At 44.2% G+C, this 21,723-nt stretch overlaps 1 protein-coding gene across 3 annotated transcripts in view; it reads left to right on the top strand.

Annotated features, from left to right (window-relative positions):
* Positions 1 to 1,999: 1,999 nt before the first annotated feature.
* MACROD2 (mono-ADP ribosylhydrolase 2) overlaps positions 2,000 to 21,723 on the top strand; it is an 846,867-nt gene continuing 827,143 nt past the window's right edge. For 2 of the 3 annotated variants that reach the window (XM_058802881.1, XM_058802882.1), the window contains exons 1-2: positions 2,000 to 2,185; positions 6,028 to 6,144. In XM_058802881.1, coding sequence (XP_058658864.1) covers positions 2,140 to 2,185; positions 6,028 to 6,144 — 163 coding nt within the window. In that variant the 5' untranslated portion in view covers positions 2,000 to 2,139. The remainder of the gene's footprint in view (positions 2,186 to 6,027; positions 6,145 to 21,723) is intronic. The other variant, XM_058802883.1, reaches the window with a different exon arrangement.

Genomic DNA, 21,723 nt, shown 5'->3' with positions numbered 1-21,723 from the left:
ATTTGCTCCACATAATAGATGTAAAAAGAAGAAAAGAAAAAATTACCTGTTGGTTTCTCTCTCGTTTTTATATTATCAAGATGAGAAAATTGTGCTTGGGCTGCCAAGGCACATCACCTGGGCAAAGTGAAGAAATCAGGTAAAGATAACAACAGCCCTTCAATAGGTGATGTAATATGAATGCTCAAATATGCTTTGTAAAGAGGACTCGGTCTGATTTATTAAAAGGTAAACTGGGTTCTTCTCTGCATCACCAAGTGGGATAAGATTAACGATTTCACTGCAAGGAACTCTACCAAGATTAATGGCTGTAGTAGAGATGCTAACGTTTGTGTTTAGCAGGAACTATGAGAAAATAAGTGAAATGTTGCTACTGAAATGTTGCTCAGTTGTACCTCACCTTTCTTTGACACACAAGAGTGTATCAAAAGAGAAAAGCCAGTATTTGACCAGGGGCTGCACACATGACGTTCTTGGTATGAATCACCTGGAATTCCATTTTCCATATGAATGGATGTAGGTCCTGCGTTTAACTTCAGTTGGACATCTCTGTACCCCTGTGAACTGTTCTGAACAGGTGAAGCTGTGTCAGATAACAAGCACAATGAGGCTGTGGTGTGTCCTTTGTCACACCAGCCCCTCATCACTCCTGCTCCAAGTCAAGCACCTGCTGTGCTCCAGGGCTAAATCCATTCACTGCATAGGGAAGGGACTTTCCCTCCATGGGGGCACAAGTGAAGCTGAGAGTGTCTCTAAGTTGTAGGGAAGCTTTTGTATTTGTTTATTTAGTTCCTGGAAGTTGGTGTGAAGGAGAAAATTGCTCTTGTTAAAGGGAAGGCTGAGTGGCACAGGGGCCAAGGTCCCTTCCTTGAGCCTTGGATCCAGGTGGACCTTGGCCTCTGCTGCAGCCACAGTGATTTTCACAATAGGTGGGAATTTCACAAAGGGCTGGGCGAGTGGTGTGGGGATCCCAGGAGTCACAGAGTCTCAGAATCAGGTTGGAAACGACCTTCGAGATCATCAAGTTCAACCTTTGAGTGAACACCAGATTGTCAACTACAGTAAGGCGCTGAGCATCATGTCCAGTCTTTTCCTAAGTACCTCCAGGGGTGATAACACCACCACCTCTTTGGGAAGCCCATCCCAATATCTAATCACAATTTCTGCAAAGAAATTCCTCCCTATGTCCAACCTGAACCTCCCTGGCCCAGCTAAAGACCATAGTTACATGGGACCACATGGCTGCAGCCTCATTTCAGGGAGTTCTAGCGTGATAAGGCCACCTCTGAGCCTCCTTTTCTCCAGGCTGACCACCCCCAGCTCCCTCAGCTGCTCCTCACAGCACTCGTGCTGCACACCCTACACCCGCTCTCTTGCCCTTCTCCGCACACACCAGCTCAGCCCCGCTCCCGGCACCCTCAGCCCGGCATCTCCAGCTCCAACCCTGTATTGACACCGGCCGGTGCCGTTCCCTGCGTCCCGGACGCTCCACGGGCGCTGCGGGCCCGCGGGAGGCGCTGGCGAGCGGGCGAGCCGGGCCAGGCTCGGGCCCGGGCCCCGGCGCTGTCGCTCGGCAACAGCCCCGCCGCCCCGGGCACAGCCCGGTACCGCCGCAACCCGGAAGCAGAGGGGCGGAGGAGGCGGGCGAGGGGCGGCGGCGGGGCGGGACGGCACCGGGGTGTCCGCCCGCTCCCTCCCTCCCTGCCGCCCCGCGGGGGCTCCGAGCGCCAGCGCCGCGCAGAGCACACAGTGTCGCACCCAAGCACCCGCCGCGCCGTGTCCCCGCACCACACAGTCCCCCAGATCCCGCCGGGCCGGCGGCACCGCGCTCAGGCTCCTCCTGGTCGGTGCGGGAGGAGGAGGAGGAGGAGGCGGCTGCTGAGCGGCGGCTGCCGGAGCCAACGGGCGGCGGGGAGCGGGGCGGGCGCTGCGGGGGTGTCGGGGTAGAGCGAGGCGTGACCTGGCTGACGGGCACCGTGCAGCGGGCGCGGAGCCGGAGTCGGACCCGGCGGGATCAGCGGCACCAGCGGCGGCGCGGGGCGTCGGTATCGCTCGGCTCTGGCTCTGGCGCGGCGTCTCCTCCACCCCCTCGTGAGCCTGGGGAACCTGCAGCTCAAAGCCGCCGCCAGCCACACCACCATGTACCCCGGCAACAAGCGGAAAAAGCTGTGGCGGGAGGAGAAAGGTATTATCGCCCTTGCCGGTGGCCGGGCCCGCTTCTCCCGCCTTTAAGCCCACCTTGAGCCGGAAGGGAGGGAGGTGGTCCCGGTGCCTCCAGAGCCGCCGCCGCTGCACCGGGCAGCGCTTGCCGCCGGCCGCGGCTGAGGGGACGGGGTGGGGAAGGGGGAACTCCGTGTTCTCTGCCTTCGTCCTGGGCTCTCCTGGCCGAGCCAGCCTTCATGGCAGCCCGGCCGTGCGGGAATTGGGGATGTTCCCCTCACACCTCGGCGTATCGGTGAGGAGCGGAGCCCCGGGGCGGAGGGAGGGCGGTAAACAAGCCCTCTCCGGAGGGCTGCCCGCCCCCAAGTCACCTTGTGGGAGTGTTTCAGGCCGAAAAGTTGGGCACATGCTCTGGAAACGTGCTTTTTCTGCTTTCAGTGGGTTTGTTTTCTGAGGAGAAGCGGGTTTGTTGGGATCATTGGTGTAATCAGTTTGGATTCTAGCGTCGTTCAGCCGGGGTGAAATGTTTTGGGTATGGGAGTCTCAGAGCACCCCTGCATCCCATCTTTTCAACTATTTATTTGTATTTTAAGGACCCCCACCTATGTGTTCTCAGTTTATAAAGCCCCTAAGCCAAACTCCAGAGCATGAAAACTGTGGGCCAAGCATTTGGTGCATTGTTTTATTTGAACTTTGATCCCGGGAAGACCAATGTAAAAATTAAGAAAAAAATTCACCGAATGGAAGTGTGACGTTTATATCTGTGAGGAGGAAAGCTTCTTGCCCGGTGTGTTCCAAATAATGTAGTAATAGATGAGGAGAGGAAGAAATACCTATGAGAGGGTCATGTTTGAAGTTCTCTTTTTTCCTTCCATCACCCTTGTGACTCTGTTTCAAGCTAAGAGGGCTGAAGACCAGTTCAGCGAACAGGATTCAAGCGCACGTTTCTGAGGAAAAATTGTTAAAACAGAAATGAACTTATTTTTCTGTTGTGTAGTTACTCCTGTCAAACTCCTCTCAAATGAAGTGAGTCTTTTTCTTTCAAACCATCTTACAATCCATGTTTCTGTAGTAAAGGTGAGGCAACACATTTCTACCTGGCAGAAGTTTCTGTTTTCAATGAAGAAAGTACAGTTAAATTGTCTCAAGCATTGTTTATGTGTGGTCAATTACAACCGGCTTTTCCCTTAATGCTGTATGTTTCACCTTTGAAACATACAAGGGGCGGATGGGGGAAAGTTACTGGTGGGCTCTAGTGAATGTTATTATTACTCCCTCTTGTCTATTTCAGTTGTTGCTGTCTGTGTGAATTCATAGCCTGGCAGGTGAACTCCAGTCATTAGTAAGGAGGGTCTGGAAACTGGAGCTGCTGTGGCACACTTTGGGTGTCTCAGTCCCTTATGAGGATGGTGGTCTCCATCAGCATGGGGATGTTGCTGAAGGCAAATCAGGTTTTCCATCCAGGATGCATTTTTGAGTGCTAGCTGGCCACAGCTCCCTGTCTTTTTGCCCAGTGAAAATGAAGAGCATTTGCCAGTCTTCTGCTCCAGTAACTGTTCCAGCACCATGCTGATGTTGGCCCCGAGTACTTTGAGTGAGGAGGGCAGAAAAAGCTTCTCTCTTCATTGCTGGCATCGCCCTTCAGTTTTTAGCCCTGTTCTTACAAAGTACCTCATTTACTAGAGAGGAAAACTACAGAAGCCCAGCTTCCTTCCTTCTTACCCAAATCAAATCTTGTCAGGTCTGCCTTCACCTTTCACAAGCACCCCTGAACCCCTGGGTGTGCTCACTGGCACTGTTCTTCCTATGAAGCTCTGAGTGCTCTTGCTCTCAGCCTTTTATATTCTGAAGCACTTCTTAAAATGAAAAAAAGCACTGATTGCTAAATTTGAGTTCAAACCCACTGACAGTACCCTTGCTTTTCTTAATTACTTTCTTGGTAATTAAGGCTTGGTCCATGTCCTCTCAGGGGAGATCTTCCATGAGGACAGCAGAAACTGAGCAGGAGCCAGGAGTGGAGGTGATTTCAGAGCCTCAGACACAGGACTGGGCTGCCTGCAGACTTCCCAAGTTTGTGCCACAGGCAGAAAGCTGTGCTTGCAGTGAAGGCTGTTGGGAGCATCCTCTGGGAGGTTTGTAGGACTCAATTTAAGTTCTTGCTGCTGACTCACAACAGCAAACTTTTGTAAAACCTTCCTACAGAGAAAAACTTGTGTTTTGAAGGCACAGGAGTGGCTTTGTCACCTCTTCAGCAAAGGACACCTAGACTGGCTCTGTTTGTCAGTCCCTCAAAACTGACATGCTCTCTCAGGTCTGCCCATCTGGAGGAATTCCAGTGTGCAGGTCACTCACATACTTGGAGTTTCCTGTCCCTGGAGCTTGGGATGGATACCCAGCTGTGCAGAGTGGTGACCCTCATCAGTCAGTTCTCATGGCAGGTGTAAATATCCCACTGAGGTACCAGGCTGAATAAGGAGAGAGAAATGTTTTTGTCAACTGAAGAAATCAGTAATACTGTCAAAAAATACCACAATGAACTTATTTTGTTAAGGAAGGCTGTGTTCAGAACTTGCCTTATTAGACTGTGCTGACTGCAGCCTACATAATTAGGAAACTTTATTTTGAAGAAAGACAAAAGAACCCCAGACCAGACCCCAGTGATTTTCTTTCTTGTTTTTTTAAAGGTTTGATCTGAGAAGCAGTTTCCATGTTCATCTTTTGCTGCTTCTACTTGGGATGAAGATGTTCTTGTTATGTCTGCCTAGTCCTTTATGTAAAATGCAAATAATGTAGGTCTAGCCTTTCCTCACACCCCTAAAAGTTCTCCAGTCGTTGAAGAGCATTTATTACTGATTAATATGTCAAGAAAAACTGTTAGTGTGGTTAAAGTAACACAGTGCTACTGGTAAAAACAGACTGAGACATTTGAGTAGAGTATGGGTGTCATGATGTTCTCTAGTCATCTTTTTCTTTTTCCCTCTTTTTTGGGACGGAAAAAGTTCTTCATCTTGTGCTGAACTAATACTAAGCTTGATGAGGTAGGGAGGGAAAAGAGGATGTGACTACAAAAATGAGCTGAAGTGCTGGGGTTGCTTGCAGTTTTGGATCATTGGGATGGCTTTTTTTTCTGTAAAAGTGCATTTATAGCAGGGTCTGAAGAAGAGTGAAGTTGGCAGTTGCTGTCGTACTTGTGCTATGTTTGAGGCTTTACTTTTCACTAAACATCTGAAAAAAGAGTTGGTGACATTCTCAGTAGAAAACAAAAACAACTGTCCATATGTATTTTAGTGTGGTAACCAGGTGTGTCCTATTAATATTCAAATGAAAATCTCTAAACCTAAACTTGCCTTTTTTACCACCCCAGACACTTAGCAATTAACAAAACATTTTCTGTAGCTCTGATCTCTTTTGTTGTGTAGTAGCATTTTATTAATTTCCCACCATGCTCTCTGCCTTTACTCAAACTTTTGTTTTTTAAGTTCTGGTTTACAAATGCAAAACTTACAGAACGGACTTTGATACCTGGAAACACCCTATAAAATAACAACTCTCTACTAAAGTTGCTGTTCTCTGATACAGGAGTTAAAGTGGCAGGAAGAAGCAGCACAGCAGTGATGTGGGGAGGAGGCCTGGAGAGCCCAGGGTGTGGGGAAGAGGTTTTAACTTATCTGGGATAGCCAGAAACGGGTGTGCAGTGGTACAGGTGCACCATGGTCAGCTCCTGTTGTAACTCACTGCCTCACTCTTGCTTGGTCCCCTCAAGTGGCATTCCATTCCTCAAGGGCAGTGCATTGGTCACTGTGGCTCATCTGCAACAATGTATGAAAGCTTGCAAAACTCTTTTTTATTTCTCTTTCCCCTGAACAGAGCGTTTGCTGAAGATGACCTTGGAAGAAAGGCGCAAAGAGTACTTGGGGGAATATGTTGCATTAAAAGCTATTCCAACATGGATGGAAGACTTAAAAAGTAAGAGTGAAAGTGATGGTAAGTGAAGTGGGGGAGTCTTAAAATATAGAGCACTCTGTTTTCTAAGTCTGAAGTTACTTCTAGGAAGGCCAAGACTTAGAACCTGTGTTGTTTTGAACAGTGATAGCCTAAAATTGGGACAGGGGTGAAAAAAGCCCAACAAGATTTCTTAAAGCCTCACTGGTGTCCCAGAACTCTGTTGGTATCCCCAGATGGAGTCACTAACCTTTAAGTGTGTGAAATAGATCTTCTCTGCATGACTCTTACTTTGCAGATACTCCAGCAGTCAGGCATGCCTAAATTTACTGAGCATAATGGTATGGGGAATCTGGGCAAAACAATGCTGCAGGTGACCCAGAAGCAGAGGGTAGGTGTGCAAGCTGAGTTATTTTCTAAGAATCCAGAAACTGGAGAAGATGGGGCCTCCCTTACGTTTGGTCCTGCCTGCTTTCCTGGGCTGAGGAACATCAGTCTGGCCAGGATTAACTCTACTTTCCTTAGCATGTGCAGCCTTATCATGGTTGTGATCACCAGTAGAGTTGTCTAAATACTTGCAGTGAGAACTAACCAAAAATGTGAGTCCTATTTGCTTACAGGCTTCTCTGCTCTGCAAATAATTCTGTAACAGTGCCTTGTTCTTTGTCTAGTTCCCTTTCAAGGGTATGGAGGAGTAGGGATGGCTTCTGAGCTAGTTTCCTTCTCTTCTTCTGTTTTTTTTTTTTTTTTTTTTGCTGTGTCTTGCTATCCTACTTGACTGAAGTCTGTGTTTTTTTTGAAGGAATATCTAACTATGAGATCTGAAGTGCTTCCTGCCTCTGCAGATATAGGACTAATTTTCTGACCCATTTGTTATCATTAAAGAGGAGAAGAGGTGTGTAGAGTAACCTCATGGCTGTAGGTGAACATGGTTTTATGGTGATACTCCAGGTGCAATGACGCCTGGAGCTGATCAGCTGTTTTTAAACTGGCAGGCTGTAACACTTATTTTAGCACAATCTGAAGGAGCTCACAGATTTTTCAGATGTCCTTGTCAAAAGCAGCTATTACCATTGTCTATTCCTAAAAGTGTCTGGAATAATTTTCCAAGTGAAAATATGTCAAGAGATTGCTGAGCTCTTCAGCCCTGCTGAGTAGCTGTATTGCATCAGTACCCATAGACCTCTTTCTCCCATCTGAGTAGGTCATTTATATCTTGCAACAGCAGAAAGCCTCTCCATCTAGAAAACAAAGGCTGCATAAAAATAGAGTACCTGACTTCTTGCAAGTTGATTTTGGAGGCCTGTGGTAGGTGGGAGTGCACAGTACAGCATGTGGTTTAACTGGGAGACTGTTTATCCCTTCTAGCCCAAACTGTTTTTTTTCCAGCTACTCTCAGATTCTCTCTAAAGCACTGAAATTCACAGATGTTGCATTACTTGGGCTGCTGCAAGTGACAAGGTGTGGATTTACGTTGTGATTGCTGTTACACTTCACAGAAGCAAAATGTCAGTTTCTAATATGTGGGTATTGAATCATGGCAGTGGTGAATTTATTTCCTTGTAGCTGCTCTTCCATTCTTTCTGTTAGTACCCAGTACACTGCAAAAAATGCTCCAAGGCAAAAGTTGTGCTGGAGCACTTCTCTGCTAGTTGAAGGTTTTGTTACAGTGTACGTTCAGGAGAAAAATATCCTTAGACACTTTTTCTTGGATGTATTTGTTGCAAGTAAGCTATGTGTAGTAGTGAACTGCTGGAAGGTTGGGCTGCTGAAATGCTTTCACATTCCAACTGATTAGGCCAATTAAAAGAAGTATGTGTATTAATGTGACTGTTACTACATTTGTTGCAAACTTTATTTCTCTTAAATGTTGACCCTGTTCTGAAGATATCAAGCATGTCTCAAAGCTGTCTTTTTGAGCTGAATTACAGAAAAACTAGAATTTAAATCTTATTTTAGCTGATGAGAACTTTTGCTCTGTTTGATGGGACGTGCAGAGGGCAACAGGTGCAGTTTGAATGAGATTCTGGAGAGAGCAAGTGAAGCCCCAGGTGTGATGGAATTGATGATGATCTGTCAACACCATGGTCAAGTTCTGATATTTCCTTCAAGTGAAAGGTGGATGCTTGCACTGACAAATGGAAGGGGTCTGAAGGAAGGTGGTGGTGAAAATAAAATCTTCTGTGTATTTGTCAAGCCAAAACAAAAGCTGATAGGGAATGTCGAAAAAATTCTTTATGATTTACTCCCAATACCATATAGAGTAAAAAAAACCAACAGATTGATTAGTAAAGCATAGAGTGGCTGTTCAGGGAGAGTGATGAGGAGAAATCAAGCAAACACCAAGAACAAATCAAGTGAAGCAGGCACAATCAATCAGCTGCTGGAGTAAGAAGCTGTAGGAGAAGGGCAGAGCATCTGAGCTAGCAGCCATCCCCATGGATACTCAGTACTCAACTGATGTTCAGCACTGCGCAAGTTTTTGTACTGGCTGTTAGGGAAAATTGTGCGTAAAGTGTAAAACCTTCACAGTGCCTGTTTTTAAATGGGAATGGCTCCCTGGAGGGTGTTGGGGAGTTCCAGTTAGACATCCATTTTTGTTACCTGTAAGTCTAATGGCAGATTATTAAAAAGCCTGTATGCAGAATGATGCAAACTGAAATGACCTAAGAGGTTCATACTGGGAAGGAACCAATCTCACTGCCAGGGCACTTCATGGATGCTCTTTACTGGCAAATTGGAAGAACATGCCTTAGTTTGCAGAAGAAAGCTTTTCCCTATCCCTCTTCTACCCTTTGGTAGAAGTTGTGTTCAGAACTGAATTCTGGAGAAAACCAGCCAAGCTTGGTGGAAGTTCAGTGTTTTGGTGAGGATGGAAGTTTTTGCAATAGAGCAACATAACAGAGGGATGCACATCTATGTAAAGGCTCCTGAGGAGTAAAGTTACTGAATAGTGAATGGCATCTGGCAAGGGCTTTGTCTCTTTGTAGCAGCAAAGCTATTAAAAAATATTTGGAAGTTCAAAGACGCAGTGTCTTTTAAAATGCTGTGCTGTGACTAAAAAAAAAGAAATCCTACATTTTTTGCCGTTTTTCTCATATGGACACGACTTGCCATAAGAAATTAGCTTGGTGTACGTTGGCGTGGAATTTGCTCAATATTTGTGTTAAGTCTTGGTTTTGGGAAGAGGGTGGCACAATGTGGAGTGCAAAGACTAAACTTGGTGCCCACTGTTCTGCACTAGTGGAAGCCATCTGATGTGGGTATGTTCCTTTCCAGAAGGGCTGTGCTGTCAACACCCCTGATTTTTGGTGTGCTGCTTGCCAGGCTGCACAGGTGGATCTCAGAGATCAGGTGTTGCAGCAGTGGAAGGAAAAGGGACAGTTAGTGACAAATGGCCCTCTTTAATGTCAAGAGGGGATGGTAGGAAGACAAAACTTTTGTTCTTGAAGTGGTCCTGTAAATATAAGCTTTCTCTGGTTTAACTGTTTATTAAGGAAATGAGGAGTTGCCCACTTTGGAAGCAAAGAATGAGCTTGCCATAGAGGGCTGGATAGTGTGAATGTACTGTAAGGTATCATTCTCTCCACTTGTTATTCTTCATACAGACCAAAAGCACATAAATCTCATCTGTTTTCTCATGTACATTGATATAGAGTGTCTTCCTGACAACATGTGAATAATGAACTTGTTTTCTGAAGTTTTGGAATTTATATCCTTGTGTTTCAATGCTATTTATTACATACCACTTTGTTAGGCACTCATCTTGTACAGCAACTGGAGCTTATACTGCCCAGTGAATGAAATGCCACCACGTAGACTAACAACTGGAGTGTATTTTGAAGTTAACTACATATATTAGCTTTTTGTTGGGTACACACTAATTCCTGAAGATATCTTTACTCTGCAGTGGTGAATTTGAGAGATGACTTCTGAAAACTTTTCTGGAAAGCTTTTTTTAAAATTAGGGTGCTGGGAATTTTGTTGTCATTGAGTTTTGTGTGTCACTGGTAGAAAAACGTTTTGTTGTATTAATTCGCTAATTCAGAAAATGGAATAAGTGATCTTGTTTAACTCCAGACAGCTGACAGTCCTGCTGACTCTCACAGCCCTGGAATTCATTGGTATGACAGTGATGCCAAGAAAACAGCAAATTCAGGTGGTGGTTTAAAGATCTTTGCTAGTGGTAAGAGCTGCTTTTCATAGGATGAAGTTAAAATGGAAGGATGCGATAACTGAGTTTATTTAAGGTTAAATGATACTCTGCAGTCCTTTTAAACAAGTCTTGAAATATGTTTAGATGTTTTGGCAGTCTCTGAATCTTTTTAATCTGCTATTTTTAAAGAAAATTATATGGCTTCAGCTATTCAAATTAATCTAACACTGAGGGTTTTATGTATAATCATAAGTTTTGGATTTAATAAAAGCATTGTTGTACTATCAATGTGTAGCTTTCTAAATATTCACAGTGGGTTGACACAAGATTACAGAGACAAAGCATGTAGATAAGCCAGTCCAAATGCTGCATGGTGAAAAGAAAATGTGTAGTAACACTGAGCTCTGGCCAGCATTTCTTGAGATGGGTAACTAACACAAGTAACTCTCCAGTATCTCCGTGCAGCCCAGCTTGATGTGATTATCTGTCCTGCAGGAACTAGGAAACAAGGTGATAAGTATTAAACAGACTTTGGAAAGTGACACCACTATAAACTGCAGTGAAATTCAGCCAGACATCTATGAGTAAGAAATGGCATCTCTCTAAACCCTTCAGTATTACCACTGGTTTATACAGAAAAAGAAATTATGTTCAGCTAGAACATTGAGATTGTTAGACCAGTTTGACAATCACAAGATCTGTTGGTAAGAGCTGTGTGAAACCTGCATGTTTCCAGACCATTCCCCCACCAAAAATCCAAGTCCATCAGCTTTCATTGTGATTTTTTTTTTCTTACAATGACTGTAACAACTGTCTTTATAATAGATTCTTAGCTGAGTGGCAAGGATGAAAGTAAATTGAGATAGCAAAAATTACATGAAGCTATCTTGCTCAAAAAAAAAAAAAAAAGCTTTTGCTGCTGAAACTCTTGGTTTGAGGAAGTTCAGAGTGCAGTAGTTTTTCTGCTGAGTACACACAGAAAACAGCAATAATTTGTGTGCCACCATTCAGGGTCTCCTCTGTTACGTGTGGCCCTGAATGTGAATTCCAGCTTCGCCCAAACTTGTGCTGTAATCAGTTTTGTCCTTACTTTTCATATATTCATGGCATACCACTGTTCCTCATGCTAAACATCTTATCACAGGGTCTCTTCAAGACTGGTGTGTTAAAGGTTAGAAAACCATGTCTCTTAGATGCACATGGAGAGCACTGCTTATTAATTGCTGTGTATAATAGCCGGGGGAACACCATGAAAAAACTAACAACTGTGATTTCTGTGAATTGTGTGAGGGTTATGGTAATTAGGTATTCTGAATACTTGTGAAATTAACATGCTTTTTGTGGACATGGCTGAAAATGTGTTTTCTCAGTTCTGCTCTCTGTCCATGTTATATGCATATTAAGGAAGCAGCAAAGGAATTAGAGGGGTGAGAAGGGCAAACCATGTTCTTAGTCTGTGCTGAAGGTGTCCAGGAGTCTGTGTGCCCATGGCATAATGTGGAGTAACTTCAAGGCTGAGCTGGTATTTGGCTGCAGCAGGTATCCAAGGCTGCCAGGGCAGGAGGGTGTAACCAGAGAGCCCTGTGTGCTCTGCTTTGCTCAGGCTCTTGGCTGCCCTTTCAGCATGTGTCCTGAGCAGATACAAAGCTGCAGAGTGGTGCAAATCTGACCATGACATCTGGTGACCCCCCCCACACCCTTCTGGCTTTCTCAATGCATACTTTGGCTATTGATTTCCAAAGATAGACTTGCACAGTACAGAGATGGGAATAACCCTTTATCGTGGTTTCACGTAGTTTGTGTTTTAGTTAAGGGAAAAAAATCCATGAGCCATGGAGGTGATTCCCTGTAAGGACCTTGGCAGGTTCCTTTGGACCTGACAGAACAATCAACTGGCTAGTTTTAAATATTGACACTGTTAAATCACTTAAGAGAGCTGAATACACCTCTGTGAAACGGCATTTAAAGATGAGCAAGCCCCAGGAAAAACTCTGGCTTCTGGCCTTTGAACAGGTAACTGGATGCTGGCCAGGCTGGGCCAGGAGGAGAATGAGGAGATGCCTTAGTCTTGGGCTGAAATTCTCTTGTAAGGCTGTGGTGAAGATACAATTGATACTCCAGAGTTTTTTTCATGGAATGCTTTGGGGGGATGTAGCATTCTAGGCATAGCCATGAGCAGAAGCACCAGTGTTGAAGCAAGCAGATGTTGAAGTAGCTGTGATCTAACAAGGAGCTTGAACAGAGAGAGATGAGAAACCTTGCCCCAGGGGTGGAAGAAGAAAACCTCTGTTCCCTGAGATAAAAGAAGAGAGCTTTTGTTTCTCTACTAGAGCAGCTCATCTTAAAATTGCACCCCAGTAAGCTGAGATGGCCCATGGTGGGCCATGGTGGTAGTTGTGGGATGACTCCCAAACCATGGGAGGGACTTCACGATTGCGGATTTCTGGGCAGCTGCTATTTGTGACAGTTAAAACCATGAGAGAGCTGTTGCTTGTGGAAAAGTCTCCATGGCATGGCAGGAGACCCTCTAAGTTCCTCTAAGTGAACTGAAGTAAGATTATTTTTTAAGTGGTAAACTGACTGAAAAAAACAAATTTGTCTCTTTACGTTTCAGTAGGAAAAAAAAAAAAAGTTGGAGGGAGGAGAAGCAGTCTGAATGTTTATTCTGAATTCTTACTATTTCTTTTCTTTTAGTTCTGTTAATGAAATTTTCTTTATACCCTTTAAAGTTTTGAGCCTTCTTTGCTCTCCTCCTCATCCTTACCTTGCAGCAGAAAATAAGTAAATAATTCTAGTGGGTGCACTGATGTTTGGCCGGCTCTAGATGCAGTGCATTTATTGGTGCATTGGCCAAGAAACTCAGATTGGTGAACCTAAACCACTGCACTCTTCAGGTGCAAGTTTACTTAAGCTTAAACTGAGCAATAATCTGTGTTTGTGTTTGTTATCTCCTGGAGGTGAATCATCTCTAGTTAGTAATATCCCTGATGTGAGTAGGTAAATCAGTGAGTTTAGTCCAAGAGGTGGAGGGAAACTACAGTAAACAAAAAGACTGAAGATGTATTCAGTTGACCTTGTAATTCTCTGGTGAGTTTCATCTGAGTAACCTTTACAGGATGGATTAGCTGCCAAAGAGATGATGCTTGTTTTACAGTTTGCATTAAAGTGGTTTTGGGAAAAACAAAAAAGTTTCTTGCTTTCAGCAAGTATGAGATGATGATTATTAAAAAGTTCAGGTCTGTTTACATAGATTAAGAACACAAAATCCAGTGTAGCTAATCCTCTCTCTAAGAAAGTAAAGCACTTGTCTTTGATGTAATTAAGATGATGACTTCTCTTTAAGCTGCTGCTCTGTGACTTTTTTAACGAGGTAACTTCCATACAGCATTAGGCTTATACAAGTCCTGGATAGAATTATTATTTTTGTGGCTCTTCTGCATGCAGCTGAGAAAACTCTCTTATCTGCAGTGTCAGAAAGCTCCTTGAGGGGCAAAAGTTAACCGTAGGAAAGGATGCTGCTCTCAACAACAAATTGATAAATTGGTGTCCTTATTGAGGCTCTGCAAGCTCTTGATGGGTTTTAGAAAGGGATAGTAGGTGGAGATACAAAGGGAAGTTAGGCACATCTTTGCCAGAAAGGATAATTTTAATGCCTAATTTCTAGTGACTGAATCTTGACCAGATGAATAACTTTCAAGCTTCTGTCCTGTGCAAGATGAGAAACAATCCTTTTTTTTTGTAGCTGCTGAATGTCACTGCACTGAAGTTTTGTACAGAGGTCCCTAAGGAAGTACTTAGTAAAGTTAGGAAGTCAAGATGATGCAGTGTGCTGTCAGCTGGCAGGCTCGGTCTGGGTGTGAGGGAGGACGGCTTTAGCAGCAGTGATGCTTTAACTTGGGATGTGCTGTTCCTCAGAAACTGCTGAGAAAAATTGTTCCAGCTTGGAATATTTTGGTGGCTGACTTGAGTAAGATAATTTAACATATCTTAAAAAGTAGCAGGTTATATATTTAGGCATCTGTCTTTTCTTAGATTATTATTTTTTTCTATTCTTCATTTTATATGTAAAGGGTGAGTTTCTTTTGAGTGTGGGGGATTGCAGGATCAAACCCCCAAATTAATGTAAAATTTCAGTAAGTCATCTAGCTTTTCTCAGCATGGTAGCTTGGCTAGTGCCCTAATCTATAATTTTTGATGGATTGAGGCATATGTCCTCACAGTCTTTTGCAGACAGATGTGAGCCAGTGTGCCAGCCTGGTTAGAAGCCATGTGCCTATGATTAGGTTGAGGCCAAACCCAAGCTGTTAAATTGTACCCTTGTCATGGCTCACTTATGTGGATCTGTTGCCTGACTATGTGACTTTAGGATATTTTCAAATGTAGGTGGAAAAAGCTGATGTCCTTCTCCAGAAGATGGAGCCCTCTTTTGATTAGACAGATAGAGACTGGTATGGCTTGGTTTAATTTGATGTAGCTTAGATATGACAGGTATTTGTGAAGGTGCTGAATTATTGCCTCAGCTAGGATTTGCTGCCTGGCTCTTCACATAATGAGTGATGACACAGGGTAGATCACCCAACTCTGGGTGTGGGAGGCTTACAACAAGTTTGAAAACTAACCTTGCACTCAAAGGAAGTAATGATACTGCTTTAACTCCCTTGATGGGCTTGGGGGATCACTGGTGCAGTTTAAGCTCTGTTTGGATCATGTTTACTAACTTTCGTGTGTAGCTGTATTTGCTTCATGCACAGCTGAACACTTGATTACACATGTGTTAAAAACCCAGTCATTGGAAATAACATAAGCCTGGCTTCTCTTTTTTGATTCAGTATTCCCTTTTTAATTCATATGCCGTTTTTTGATTCATTTCTACATGCTCAGCATGAAGAAATGTCTCTTAACAAGCCAGCGAGGATCTGAATAATTGTAGTGTAGAATCATAGGATTGTTAAGGTTGCAAAAGACCTCTAAGTTCATTGAGTCCAACCATTAAATGGTAGTAGTTACTCTGTGAAGTGATAGGTGGCTTTCTCCATATGAGGACATCTAGCTGATGTGTATTTGGAAAATGAGTTGAGAGAAAATTTCTCAGCCCTGTAGGAAGTGCTGCTTATTTTTTTTTTAATGCCCAGAAAATGCTCTTCTGTGCTGGAGAGAAGGCTTAACAATCCAGTAGAAGGATGTTAAATTTGGATTTTGCACAGCTTTAAAAACCATTGAAATGATATTGAGAAGTATTTTCTATTTCAGTGTACAGTGTGAGGGAGAAGCATAATGTTTGTGCACAGAGATTGTCCTGAGACTTGCAGGCTATTGCATGTTGACTTGGCATATTTGCCAATAATAACATCCCTGGGAGTGGGTCATCAAATGTTGTGTTGGAGAAGACTTCTCTAGAGTTTACCCAAAGGCTCCTGTCCAAAAGACAGTCTTTTGCATCTCTAATGCAGAGTAGGTATGAAGAAAGTGTAGATATGAAGAAACTGGTTGCACCTCTGTCTTGCTTTAAAACATCTCCCTGTGTTATCCTGCCCTTTGCTTGTTCACAAAGGCTTGTTTGTGCAGTTATGGGCTTTTTTGATGGTCTCCTTGATATGGCTGGTTAGACTGTAAACATGCTCCAAGTTCTGTGTTTTCCATTTGCTGCACAGGTTTGACTTGTAGTTGAAGTTCAGCCTGCACTGGATTTATTCCTGTGTGCTCAATGCAACCTTTTCTGTGTGAGGTACTGTACTGCTTGCCCACCCATGTATTGTGTGTTGCAGTGCTGTCCTTTGGTGGGATTTCCTAATGAATCTACATCCACTGAAAAAAAACCCCATACTTCATGTAGCTGTCACTGAGAGTATGGGTCAGTCATATTTAAAGCAAAAGTAGAGTTCCTTTCTGTTTTTTCCCATCGTTCTGCGTTCTCAGCAGTGTTCTTATAGGGAAAGGAATTGTAAGTGTACTGCAAATAACTAAATCCAGGAGAATAGGTGATGTACATAGACATTCTTATATTGACTTAAAGGCTTTGAGATTTGCTGTGTCTTTGATTTCTAGGTAGATACATAAAAGAAGATAGAGCTAGATATTTCTGCTGGCTGCTGGTGAGTTTGTAAATGCTTGAGAGTTTGTATTAATTTCCATTTTTTAAGTCTTTGAATGAAGCAAGCATGACTTGCAACACAAATGAGTAGTGGTAGAGTTGTCTTCAAGTATTCGAAGTTGTTTGGATTGAACCTCCACTATTCTTCAGTGTAGCAAATTACATCTGGTACCTCGGGGGTAGGGAAAAGAAAATGCTGCAAGGTAAGAGCTACCCCCAAGCCTAATATCTCCATGGAGAAAACATCTCCTTTTGCACCTGCATAAGAACTTACTGTCTTGGTTTGAAAGATTTGTGTCTGCCTAGGAAGGTGGAAACCTCCCTTGGAATGGAGAATTTGACCTCCTTCCCTCCGAATTATTATAACTTTGAAATTATGGAGCTTTCACACAAAGATATGGGAAAAGGAATAATAGATCTTTACTAGTATAGGGATAGTATAGGATACTAGTATAGGGATAACAAGGCAAAAAAGAACAACAGTGGCAGCAGCAGCACAAACCCAGTCCCGGCCTCTCACGGCTGTTGCGCTTTCCCCTTGGGTGCAGTTCCAGGCACGGCCAGCAGAGGCGCTGCTGGCTCACGGCCGGCCAGGGCGGGTGTGGTGATTCCCCCACACTCCTGCAGGGGGCGCTGCAGTGACACAGGCCCGGCCGCGTCCCCCTCACGCGGCAGTGGCGGGTCAGCCACGTCCCCCTCACAGAGCAATGTGGCTTGGCCATGGTCCCCCTCATGCAGCAATGGCGGGCCCGGCCGCGTCCCCCTCACGTGGCAGTGGCGGGCTCAGCCACGTCCCCCTCACGGAGCAATGGTGGCTCGGCCATGGTCCCCCTTGTGCAGCGATGGTGGGCTTGGCCGCCTCCCCCTCATGTGGCAATGGTGGGCCCAGCCGCGTCCCCCTCACACGGCAATGGCGGGCGGGCCGGCGAAAAAGATGGAAAAAAAATCTTCCTTTACAAACTCCCAGGGCAGCCAGTCATGGTGTCCCTCCTGATAGTGTAATGAGCTGTAGCAGGAACCTTGGAAGCAGCAGGGATGAGCAAAATCCTGGAAAGGTAAAGGAGATGTGTCAGAAACTCTGCAGCTGGGGTGTGTGGCTGCAGTAGCAAAAAACTCAGAGCAGTGGCAGAAGGACAGTGGGACTGGACAGTAGCTACCTGGCTCCTGAACACAGCCAGCACAGGCTCCCTTAGAGGGTGAAGGGGCTCAGAGATCCCAGGATTTCCCCAAGGCATCCGGGCAGATGCTGAAGTGTCCTTTGTTTAGTGAGGTCAGCTGTTAATAAGACCCCAATGCAATGGCCGCTCTTATGAGCAGAACTCTGCTCATGGTAGGAGAAGGCAGAAAACAGAATCCTGCAGTGGTAGCAGATTTTTCCCACAGTGACTGCAGGCTGTTTCCCTTCCCAATGCCAAGAGTAGAAGAGAAAGCTAGGAGCTGCACCCAACCCTTCCCCCAGCCCAAATCTTGGGATACCTCTGCTCTTGCCACAGGAACCCCCATGTAAAGAGAGAGTAGCCAGCTGCACACCTCCCCTGAGCTTGACAGCTTATTTTGTCTTTCTCAAGTACCTGGTCATTTTTGTCTCCTAGCAACATATGGGCAAAATTTCCCTGAGAGAAGGAACAAAAAGAAAAAAATTCTAAACCTCAGCCCTTACCTATCTGTCCAATACGAGAAAACTAAAGTTCTTACTCCCACCTGGTAAGCTGTCACTCTATGTCAGGCAGAGAGGTTTTTGAATGACAATGCCCTGAAATATTTGCTGATGGTTTTGCACAAGTTTTGTAGTTTTCTGGTAGTAACATTTTATTTCCAAGCTTTACTTCAAGTACTACAGAAGTCTGTAATACTCAACTAGAGAAGTCGTTGCTCAGCAATGGTGTAGAGAATGAAAAAAGCAGAAAATGTGGAATAAATTGTCTGACAGCTTAATAAATTAATGATTGAAACTAATGAATTTGTGGTTCCCCACTATAAACTTATTTTAATCCTCCCTGATGTTGTATGTGCTCACCTCTTTAAATGGGTTCTCACATTTTGGTAAGAAAAACAGGTGCTGCTGAGGACTAAGTACCTGATTGGTTGTGAAAAGTAATTTTTTCCAGACAGTTTATTGTAGGGGGACAGAGTATGAGTAAATGAAGGTAATGTAGAATGTAATAATATCCCCCAACGAGTTGCAGCTGGACCCTATTACTAACGATTAGGAGCAGGACGGATGATAACGGGCAACACCTATAGCCAGTAAGAACTGGTGGCACAAAAGAGTGGGTTGGTGGGAACTGGACTCAGAGGAGTCAGATGGCTGCTGCAAGGACCAGGAACAGTCAGTGCTCAGAGGAGCTGCCTACAAGAAACATCGAGGAGGTATGGGACTCTGGTGCTGTGGAATCCTTGCACCATAATGGTAATAGAACTCTTGATATATAAGACAACAGTTTATAAAGGTGAGGGGATGAATGTTGCACTGTTGGTGGTATGTTTTAGGTGAAGGCTCGTAGTTACCCCACGTGGTACTGGATCAGCTTGAGCACACCAGGAATAGTTGTATGAATGCTGTGATATTGCCAAAACACAGGTCTTGCAGTGAAGGGATCTGCTTTGTCTTGGAAGGAATCTAGTGAAGCTGAATTACCTGCAGTCCTGTAGTTTTATAGACAAGTATCAACATCCTCATGGGGCAATGAACAGTGATCTAAAGCAAAGCAGTGTCATATGTTTGTGTCTCCATTTTTGAACTTCCATTGTTCATTATGAACTCTTTGTAGTAGAGGAAGGTTATAAAGTAGGAATTGAGTTTGAGACAATGCAATGTAGTTCTTGCCTCCATGTGACCTTGGCTGGCCATTTGATGTACTTCAGTACAACTCAGGCTGCCATTCACTGAGAAGAATCTGTGTTGAAATTCTTGGTATCACTTGGAGTGAGGTACTGATCATCAGGCTTGGGCAGGAACTTAGCAAAATACCATATCCAACAGCATTTTTATCCCTCAATATCATTACACAGTCTGGAATACCTCTGAAGGTCTGTGTTGTAAAACCAACCAAACAAGACAGGGTTTCTTCACACAGACAAAGCACATCTCCTTCTGAGTCACAGCTGAACCAGCAGCCTTTTCCATGGACCCTAAATCATGAGATCTCCAGCAGGCATAGCAACCAGAACAGCTGGATGGTGACTCTCCAAGTAAACACACAAATACCCAAGGGTCTCAGCCTACTTATGTCTTTGCTGTCAATGTGCATGCTGCTGAAGTCAGAAGACTCTGATTTATGAATTGACAATTGCATGTCCCTGCAGATAAGGGTGCATCACAAATTAGAACTGGGAATGTATTCCTGTTCTTGTTCTCCTCGTTTGTTGTTACTCCTTTCTCAAACTTAGTTATTTGGTACTTTAGCTTTCCATACTGAGTCTTCTCTCAGTTTACAAAAACTTCATAAAAAAGGCAGGCTCCCTCCTTTCCTTCTACCTCTTTCTCTCCCAGACTTCAAGGGTTTTTTGCCTCTCAGCTTTGTTATTTTGGGGATTTAGAGAGATGTGTGGGATAGACTGAGAAAAAGGTTGTTTAAGGACTGTGCAAGACCTTGTAACACAAGAAAATTGCATTTTGCATGAGTGTTGTGTGGGTTGTTCAGAGGGACTGGCTGTTTTGATCAATTCTCATGGTATGCCACTCTTTCTGTCTGTAATGTGTAAATGTCATCACTGGCTCCCATATAAATGTGGCTGAAAAGTCAAGGCTCACACTTAGAACCTTGTTTGAGGGCTGCTGGTAGCTCTAGCACTATGTTAAACCTGGCCTGAGCGACTGAGCTCGGGGCTTTTTGTGATAGTTATACAGGTGTGAGTTATAGCCCTCAGATGGGGGATATTTCATGCCTCCTGTAGAACCTTGAATAGGAGATACCATGACCTCCTGCCCTGGAAGATGGGGCAAAGTGTGACCTCAGGAGGTTGGTCAGTGGTGCAGAACTGGGAAGTGCAGTTCGTGCACCAGATGAGCCACAAAGGTGATTAAAACATGGGAAGGGGGCTGGAGCATCTCCTGTGCCTGGAGAGACTGAGAGAGCTGAAGTTTAAACTGAAAGAGAGGTACCCCAGATGGGATGTGATCAGTGTTTATAAACATAGAGTGTAAGAGAGATCTCTCCAGACTCATCTCTGTGGTACACAGTGACAGAGCAATGTCACTGACATAGTGTATGAAAATCCTTTTGCTAGGATTTTTCTCCGGAGAAGCTGAGAGGCCTCAGAAATGAAATGTAAACAATAACTATCTGATGGCTGTGGAATGTGGTCTGGAGATGGTTTACCAACAGGTGCATCTTTGCTTGGTTGCATGTGAGTTGTTTTTACTTAATGGCCAATGACAGCCAGCTGTGTTGGATTCTGAGTCTGTCCCAAGATTTTATTATTCATTTCTTTCTAGCTTTCTAATGTCTCCTTTCTCTTTCTTTAGTATAGTTTTACTATAACATTTTTAATATAATATCATAAAATACTAAATCAGCCTTCTGAAACATGGAGTCAAAAGTCTCATCTCTTCCCTCGTTCTGCGGACCCTCAAACACCACCACAGGACAAGAGGTAGGAAGGCACAAATTGAAAGAGGAAATTCTTTCTGAGCATTAAAAAGCAAAGCTACACACATGCTGTTGGGGTAGCTGAACACTGGAACTGGTTACTTGGAGAGGTTGTGGAACCTCTGTCTTTGGAGATACTTTAAATTCAGCTGAGAGAGGGTCCTGGACAACTTGCTCTGGGTGACTTGATCACTAGAGGTGCCACCCAGCCATTCTGTGATTCATGGTGTCTGTTTGCCTCCGGAGTTTGGTACTTGGCTGTAGTCCTCAGCTAATCCAATTATGCCACTCAGTAATTAGCTGAAACAGACCATATTGGCAGAGTGTGCAGCCAGGGAGAAGGTGTTGGTGTTCATCATCAAGTGCTTTTGACTTGCATGTTGTGTGCATTTTTGGCTGGGTAGAAAGTGATTTGTCTGCAACAGATGTTTCTTCCTTGTGCTCAGATTCTGATCTCGTTTAAGTCCAAGAAGTGATAGAGCAAATCTGTACTACAAATTTGAAGTAGTACAGTGCATCTGTGAGTGCTTTTCCCCTGGTGATGGAACATATGGAAATAATGCTTATCTTGATTTAGATAAGCAATTGCCTTTCCTATACAATCATCCACGCTTAGTAGGAGTAGAAGCAGACACATATTATTACAGGTCCTACAGTCTGTATTTTGTAACGCTCCATAAGCCTATGCAGAAACAAATAGAATAGAAATTCTATTAGATGTGAGATTAGCAATTGCTAATAGTTCATCATTTGTAGTTTCTACAGAAAACTCGTGGAAACAA

Source organism: Ammospiza caudacuta, chromosome 3, assembly GCF_027887145.1.
Source record: "Ammospiza caudacuta isolate bAmmCau1 chromosome 3, bAmmCau1.pri, whole genome shotgun sequence".
NCBI classification, from domain to species: Eukaryota; Metazoa; Chordata; class Aves; order Passeriformes; family Passerellidae; genus Ammospiza; species Ammospiza caudacuta.
Note: the sequence above shows the minus strand (reverse complement) of the source record. Positions and strands in the feature narration are given on the sequence as shown.